Source organism: Myripristis murdjan, chromosome 16, assembly GCF_902150065.1.
Source record: "Myripristis murdjan chromosome 16, fMyrMur1.1, whole genome shotgun sequence".
Lineage (NCBI taxonomy): Eukaryota > Metazoa > Chordata > Actinopteri > Holocentriformes > Holocentridae > Myripristis > Myripristis murdjan.
This window is the reverse complement of record NC_043995.1, coordinates 20,640,423-20,648,409: the sequence shown is the minus strand read 5'-3', so window position 1 is coordinate 20,648,409 and position 7,987 is coordinate 20,640,423. Positions and strand designations below refer to the sequence as shown.

Here is a 7,987-nt window from a genome sequence, read left to right as displayed (position 1 = left end):
ATTTCTTTATAGATAAATGATAGAATTCAAATGATAATTGAATACAATGGTCAATAAAATATCTCAGTTAAATCACAGTATAACATGGTACATTCTCAAAAACATAGTATATTTTAATATATTCTTTTTTCTCAGCAAAAAGGAAAAAAAAAAAGCTACAGGATTTTTAAGAGTCACTTCTGTTCATGCAGTCACAGACTTAAGTATTAGCGCCTCAATAGAAATCAATGATGCTCAATGACAGACCAGGTTTAAGCCCTGCTGATTGGTTGAAAATGACCTTGTTCCGCTATACAGGAAGCAGCCAAACTGTTTCCATGGTTCCCATGTTGGGGTGCAGAGCAGAGCGAACTTGCTACCTCAAAGAAAGATGGCTGCCCTGGGTCCTAAGCATTTGCTAAATCTGAACTACACAACCCTCCCACCACAAATCTTGGAGATTTCATTCAGCTAAACATGCAATGATTCAGGGGCTTTCTGAGGGAATGGAAACGGCAAAAGCATTTCTCTAAAACAAAGACAAATTGATTTAAAATTGCCCCACATAGGAAAAAAAGCAGTCCATGTGCAGAAAAAAGATACAGTCTGCCCTCACTAAAAGGCAAAGGAGTTAAAAGGGGAACTGAGAAGGTCGTCTAACCCTTCGATCTGTGACGACATGCACAAACACAACGCACAGTCCCTCACATAGCAGGTCAAACCCCCCTCCTTCTAGCCATAATCAACAGCATCCAAAAAGCTACAGAGTCTAAAAGTAGGTCTACTTTTGCTACATCATGTCAAAGCTACATTCAACTACAATAGGAGAGCTGGGCTGTGGCTGGTCTTCGTGAGAGAGATGAGGTGGATATGTTGAACTTATGAAATGGAGAGTTTATGTGTTGCAATGCTTGGCAACATTGGCACAGTTTATGCAGTAGATGGCTTTTGGCACAGCTCACAGAAGGTACTATGCTACAGTTCACTTCTCTCTTGGCCACGGACACACAGCATGTTGTGTTCATCCTGGTCAACCAGAGTCAGGCACTGTAGACTAATCTGATGTATAATTACAGTCACATCTGAACAAGTTGGATTAAATCTACCCTAGCTATATGAGAATCATTGAAGATGTGCAACATCTGACTTTTCACTTTAAAAGAGCAGAAAAAACAATTACAGTGTCTCAGATGCTAGCAGATGTGCCGTTGCATCCCTGTCACATTGAAGGTGGGAATATTGCTAAAAGTCAAACAGTCATCTAGTGATCTTGATAACAGGAGTTATTACTGACTGCATTCAGTGAAGCCCCACCTATTGTAGGCGCCCCAAATTGGAACTGAAAGCATTCACAGTATATCATTCAGTCTTATTTGCCAGAAGGAAATAGTCAAAGTTCAAATTCCATAGCACTTTTCAAAATAAGTGTCTGTGATATTTTGTAATTTGAACCTTGGTTACAGTGAATTTCAGTGTCCCTAATAGCAACATGAGTCAACAACATCAAGTTAATAGTGGTTCATGTACCATCAAAGAATGTATTAGCGTATGAATCGTGTGGTTACAAAAATGGCACATATATCTGAGTAATGCAATAACCAGTTGTGCTTCATAAAATCCATCCTCTTCAAATTCATGGTGTCAGCCAAGGTGTACAAGTGAAATATCACAATATCATGCTTTTACAATGCTCTGCACTTGATTTCAAATCTCCATACTTCCTCTCAATAAATCCTGACTGGCCTCCTTCTTGAAAGAAATACAAAGTAATATCTTTTACAACAGACTCCCAAACTTATTTGAATATTATGCAGCCATCTAGTGCCAATTATAGATATTGCACCAATCATCTCCTTGATCCACTTACATGGTAGAGAATTATGTGTTGTTCATATGTGGGGAAAAAATGAGGCTACATCTATGGAAACAAATTACTTGAAAACCAATTTTTCTTAAAAGCTTTTGAGTAGAAATTTGGCACTGCTTTTGAACCATTCCCACTTGCAAAACCAGCCACATCCAGCCTCCTCTTATGTTAAAACACTAACACAGTGAGAGAAATATATAGATAGATAGAATAAAAAAGAAGGAATAAGGAGAAAGGTCTGAGTAAGAAAAAAAGAAAAGACAGACATAAAAGAAAATCTGCTTCATGTCTTTTTTGTTCTTATTGTTGTTTTTCTTCTGAACGTCAGTTTGTTGTTCAAATACTTTGATGTCATCTTGACAGTCAACAGACTGTGCTCGAGTTCTGGTTGGACCAGAGGTCACAAGACAGGCTTCAACAGGGAGGAGAAGTGGTTCCTGTTAAATCTGATTGGTTAAAAGGGTTTCTAGTAAAACATGACATCACGTTGATGGTCCTGGGGTAGAGCTAGATGGGTCTGATGGTGTCATGAGGTCAAAGAGCAAGTGAACAGCACTGTCCTCACTGCCCAGTGAAAGGTGATCAGCCAGACAGAGTGCATGAGAGAGGTGACTGCATTGCTTTTTATATCAACTGATTTACAAAAGGGAAGAAGAGGGGGCGGTCTCTCCAACACCATGAAGCAGTCCACCAGTCCAGTTCAAAAGACAGATACCAGACATGGCTCTCAGCCAATGAGGACAGGGAGCCAGAGTCTGTGAACCAATCATTGCGATCTTAGAGGAGAGGGTTTTTCCACAATCCAGTGGGGTGTGTTCTCAAAGCCAGAGGGAGGGAGACGTTTTGAGCATGTGTCCGTGTGTGTGTGTGTGTGTGTGTGTGCGTGTGTGTGTGTGTGTAAACATGACATCATTACTCACAGGTTGGAGACTACTCTTATCCATAGTTGTGACTTGGGGAGGGGAGGAGAACCGAAGATGACATCACAAAGCTCAATTCTGAGCGGAGGAGGAGTTCAGGAGCTGCTGCCCCCAGTGATGCAGCCTCGCCTTCACTCTCATCATCATGGGAACCATCCAGACGGACATAGGTCACTCTGGTGTGGCGTCTTACTGTCGCCTTCACCAGAACACGCACAAGAGAGCGGGTGGCGATAGTGTTGCCTTCACACTGAGCAGTGCTGGCAATAGAGTGACTGTCCATATTAGTTCCTGTAGCGATGGTTGCTAGGCGATCATCTATGGTCACCAAGGCAGCCGTATCCCTGGTGTCGTCCCTGGCTTCAGTTGCCACGGCACCATGGTGGTCATTAGCAGTGGTGCTCGCTCCCACGTCTCCCTCTCTCGACTCCCCCTGTCATACCTCGCTCTCCAGGCTGGAGAAGTGGGCCGACCCTCGGCGGGAGCACAGGCTCTTGGCTTTGAGTGGCAGGTGAGGGGAGTAGAACCTCCGTGGCTGTGGCACTGAGCGCAGTCTCTGATACTGGAGTTTGGCACTGGCCGAAGCCTGAGCTTGGCTCTGGCCCACCATCCCTACCCCTGGAGGGGGTGAGACAGAGGACGAGGAGGGAGGAGGTGGGATGGGCATTGGCATTGAGGTTGGAGACACACTTTGCTGCTGAGGCGGCGATGGCGAGGGCTGAGGAGGATGATCGGTGGGCTGTGCGCTGAGGCTGAGGTTAGACTGGCTGCCTGATTTGGCCTGGCCTGGGTCCGGTTTGGGGGGCAGAGGCTTGGGGCGAGAGCCCCCGCTGAAGCTGTGGCAGTGGGGCAGAAGCTCCTCTTGGCTGTGGGAAAGGGCTGTGGCTCCTCTCTTGGAGTGGGAGGTATGCGAGCGGCTGTGGGGATGTGGGTAGGGGTGAGGGTGGGGGTAGAGGCTACAGGAACACATTGTGGCCCCTCCTGCTTCCTGCTCCCCCCTGTCCCTAGATCTCCCTTTGCCCTTCCCTCCTCCACTTTTCCACTTTTTCTCTCCCTTTACTGGGATCTTGTCCATAGACCAGTATCTTCGAGGTGGAGGGAGGGCTGTGGGAGGCGGCGGCCACTGAGAGCCCAACCCTCCGCTACCTCCGCCTGAACCCCACCCTACACCTGGCCCTGAGCCCCAGAAATCAGCACCAATCCAGCCCTCTGCCCGAGTCCCAAGCAGGGAATCATCCCGACTGTTGATACTTCCCCCTTTCTCTCTGGAGGGGTACGTGCCAAAGAACCAGCCTCCTCCTCCTATGCCCCCTATTCCAGTGGTGCTTCCTCCTGGCCCGCCCTCCCAGTACCTTTCAAAGCGGCCAAACTCCCCTGACGAGCCCTCATCTGAGTAGCTCTCCTCTGCTCTGGCCCTGTCCCTCTCTGACTCAGACAGTGCGCCCCTACCCGCCCTCCTTACCCTCTCCTCCACCCGCTCCCTCACTCTCTCCTTCTCTTCCTCCTCCTCATCATCTTCATCGTCCTCTGAATCCCATTCATGGAAGGACAGCCCTTCTCTAGTCTGTGCTCTCTCTCTTTCATAATGCATTAACAGGGGACGCCGCTCTCCTCCTCTCCCACCTTCTTCTCTATCCATCCCCCCGCTCCTCCGCCGCTTTGAGGATGGGAGGAGCGGGTGGAGGGAGGTTGGGGGAGTGTTTGAGTCATCTCCTCCTCCGTTGCCAGTCACCCAGAACTTGACTGAAGCAGGGAGTTTGTTGAGGTTGGGGTAGCGCTTACTTGGCGTTCGATGTCTGGAATGAGAACGTGAGGATTTGGGCCGCCTCTCTCTGCTTCTGCTGCTGTCCTGCTCTTCCCTGTCATTCCCCTCATCCTCTCCTCCCTCCCTCCTGCCTCTCTCCCTCTCTGCCTCCCATGCAGAATCCCGCCCTTTCTCCCCAAATGTGCTCCGATACTGGGTTGAGAAGGAAGAGTAGTCTTGAATGGCACCTCCTTCCCTCTCTCCTTCAGCCTCTCCCTCTCTCTCTGGCTCTATGTCTCCCTCCTCTGGCTCAGAGCGTTTCCCCCCGGTTGATTTCTTCCTTTTCTTTGTCTTCAGTGCCTTCTTCTTCTTCTTTTTCACCTTCCGTCGCTTCCTTTCCCTCTCTCTCTCCCTTTCTCTTTCTTCCCTCTTTTTCCTCTTTTTGCTCTTTTTCTTTTTCTTTTTCTCTCTCTCCTTTTCTTTCCTCCTCTTCTTCTCTCGTTTTTGCCTCTCAGCATCTCCTCCGCTCCTCTCTCTCTCACTCCAACCCGCCCACCACTCTTGGAGCTGGGACAGCTGGCTTCCTCCTCTCTCCCTCTCTCTTTCCCTCTCTCTGTCACCCCAGGACATACGTGGTTTCCTGGGTGGTATGGGCGGTGGCAGGCGCCCGTGGCTGAGGGAGCGAGGCCGAATTATTGAGCGCTCCCTCTCTCTCCCTCTCCCGAGGAGTAGGCTTGACTCTTCGGTCAGCTCCTCATCCTCATCATCCTCCTCTCCATCCATTCCTCCAGTCCTGTCTCGTGTGCTCCTGGAGGAGCTATAGGAGTAGGTGGGAGAGGTGGAGCGCGAAGAGGAGGCAGATGAAGAAGTGGATGTGGATGAAGTGGTTGAAGAGGACGACGAGGACGTGTAGGGTAGTGAAGCAGAAGGAGTAGGAGGGGTGTAGGTGGGGCTGAGGGGTATGGGCACAGGGAGCGAGACAGGGGGAGAAAGGGGGCGTGCCCTCCTTCCTCCTCCCTCCCTCACTCCATCCCTCCCTCCTCCCCTCCGCCCCAGAGGCAGAATGTTCTCATACAGAGGCCCTCCAGGCTCTTTAGGCTTCTTGGGTCTGCGCTTCTTCCAGAAGGATGAGGGGAGAGGGGGAGAGGGGTGTGGCAGCGGGGGGTTAGGAGGCAGAGGGGCCTGGCTCTTAGGAGGCATTCTGGGAGTACCCAGAGGTTTAACCCCTCCTTTCCCCTGACCTCCTCCGCTGCCACTTCCCACCACCCTCTTCCCCACCCCGTGGTCCATTCCCTTCTCGGAGTAGAAGGCTACAGTGGCTGGAGGGGGCTGAGGGTGGCCCCTGGGCATAGTCTTGGGGGTCTGGGATCCTGCCTGCTGCTCCATGCAGGGCCCCAGTCCCTCAGGGTCAATGGGACCATAGTATCTCTTATAGCCATCAAGACCCCCACCTCCTCCAGCAGTTGAAGCCCAGTTTGGGGGAACTTTCTGAGCAAAGGGTCCCATGTCCGTGATGGCCCCCCTTACAGCCAAAGGGTTGGTGGCTGTAGCAGATTTGGGCAACCTCCAGCGATCCACTACGGCCAGTCTGCGGTCTGGCCGCGGCAGGAAAGTGGAGCAGGGGAGGGGTGCACCAACGATGGGGGTGTTCGAGGGACCCATTGCTGTCCCAGAATGCACCACAGTGGGAGGAGAGCCCGGTAGAGGTGTTTTGTAGACGGGCTGTGGTTGCTGCTGTTGCGGCGGCTGCTGTTGTTGCGTCATGGCGATGGCTGGATTGGTCAGGGACGTTGTGACAACATGCGGTTGGGCCGGGACTGAAACCATTGCACCGTGATGATGGGTGGCCAAAGATTTAGATCCCCCCGGTGCCGTTTCATCCTCAAAGCTACAGCAGCTATACATACCCTGAGAGGAAGAGAGAAAGGGACAACATTTTATTCACTAAGTCCAATAAACACACAGGAATTTTGTCTTAGTGATATTAGTGCATGGCCATACGGACACCTAAAAAAATACTTTAAACACATCAATAGAGCAGACACATATCATACTACACATATTGCATTATATGTTGTGTCATTGTATCTATTTGCATTAAGGCAGCATGCATATAGCTGGAGAGAGACATGATGAGGGAGGGAGAGTATGTGAGAATGGAAAACATAAAATAACAATCCAAAGAGTTCCAGCGTTTAAAGGAAATGCAAGACTGCTGTTTTCTAGATAAATACCCAGTCCTTATTATAGTGCAGTGGTACAATGTTTGGTTAATGAAACCGCATACATGCATACATTACAACCGCAATTGTGAATAAAGGACAAATAATTATCAGCAAAGCCACAATCAAAATATGCATATGGTGTGTGCTCGTTCTGTCAAGGTCACTGTCAAAGGAACAGGATATCCAGGGTGTGAGCAGAATTGAATTTCAATTAATCTCCCGAATTGACTGAGTGGAATTGAATTGACCCCAGCCCTGACACTTTCTAACGTTCACACTCAGTAACAGATAAGGGCACACACAGGCAGAAACACACACACACACACACACTTACTCTGCTGACAGCGAGGAGAAAGTCCAGTTTGCCCGAACTGGTGGCCATGCAGTGTCGTAGCCTCCAGTAGACTAGATGTTCCCAGGCAAACACTAGCAGACTGAGGCCCATGGCCACCAGCAGCATGTAGAAGACCCCCGCCATGTTGTCAATGTCCAGTTTACTGCTCATCACCTCAATTTTGTCATTATGGCAGATACCTGATAGCCAGAGGCGCTCCAGCATTTCAATCTCATCTAGAAAAAAGGGGAAGAGCAGGGGGGGAGGGGAGAGGATGCAGGGATGAAATGGGAAAGGGGGAGATGGATGAGGTTAAAAGTGAGAAAAAGGAGAGAGGGGAGAAAGCAGTCAGAGGAGAAGAGGTGGAAGGCAATAGTAACACAAAGGGAAATAAGACATAAGGAAGGAGTTAAGGCATAAAGGAAGGGATTGTGCAGAACTAGAAAAGGTTCTGCAATTGTTGCTATACAGGGATTAGGTAGGTAGATAGATAGATAGATAGATAGATAGATAGATAGATAGATAGATAGATAGATAGATAGACATAGGAAAACATAGAGGAAAGTCTAGCGGGCTCTGAAGTACAAGGCTACAGTACAAGCATACAAGCTTTCTGTTTGCCCACTGACCAAGGTGATTTCTCAAGGTCAGAGGTCAGTCGTAAGAGAAGCCACGTGTCCAAAGGAACAAGGAGAAGGAGACTGAGAGGGAGCGAGAGAGAGCGTGAGAGAGGGAGAGCGAGAGAGAGAGATAGAGAGTCTAAAACAATGAAGTAGCACTGAGAAATTAAATGCCCCCGACAACCTAATCTCAACATTGTAACTCGGAGTAAATGAGGAAAGGAGGAAAAGGGACATAGGGAGCCAGAGAGAGACGGTTGGAAAGAGGATGGAAGACGGTGGAAGAGAGGGAGAAAGG

The 7,987-nt window shown here is 49.2% G+C and overlaps 1 protein-coding gene across 1 annotated transcript in view; it reads right to left on the bottom strand.

Annotated features, from left to right (window-relative positions):
- Nucleotides 1-2,782: 2,782 nt before the first annotated feature.
- grin2db (glutamate receptor, ionotropic, N-methyl D-aspartate 2D, b) overlaps nucleotides 2,783-7,987 on the bottom strand; it is a 32,681-nt gene continuing 27,476 nt past the window's right edge. Inside the window, exons 16-19 of the mRNA XM_030072125.1 lie at nucleotides 7,070-7,305; nucleotides 5,851-6,418; nucleotides 3,209-5,736; nucleotides 2,783-2,965 (exon numbers count right to left, since the gene is read on the bottom strand). Of these exons, the coding sequence (XP_029927985.1) occupies nucleotides 2,783-2,965; nucleotides 3,209-5,736; nucleotides 5,851-6,418; nucleotides 7,070-7,305 (3,515 nt within the window). The remainder of the gene's footprint in view (nucleotides 2,966-3,208; nucleotides 5,737-5,850; nucleotides 6,419-7,069; nucleotides 7,306-7,987) is intronic.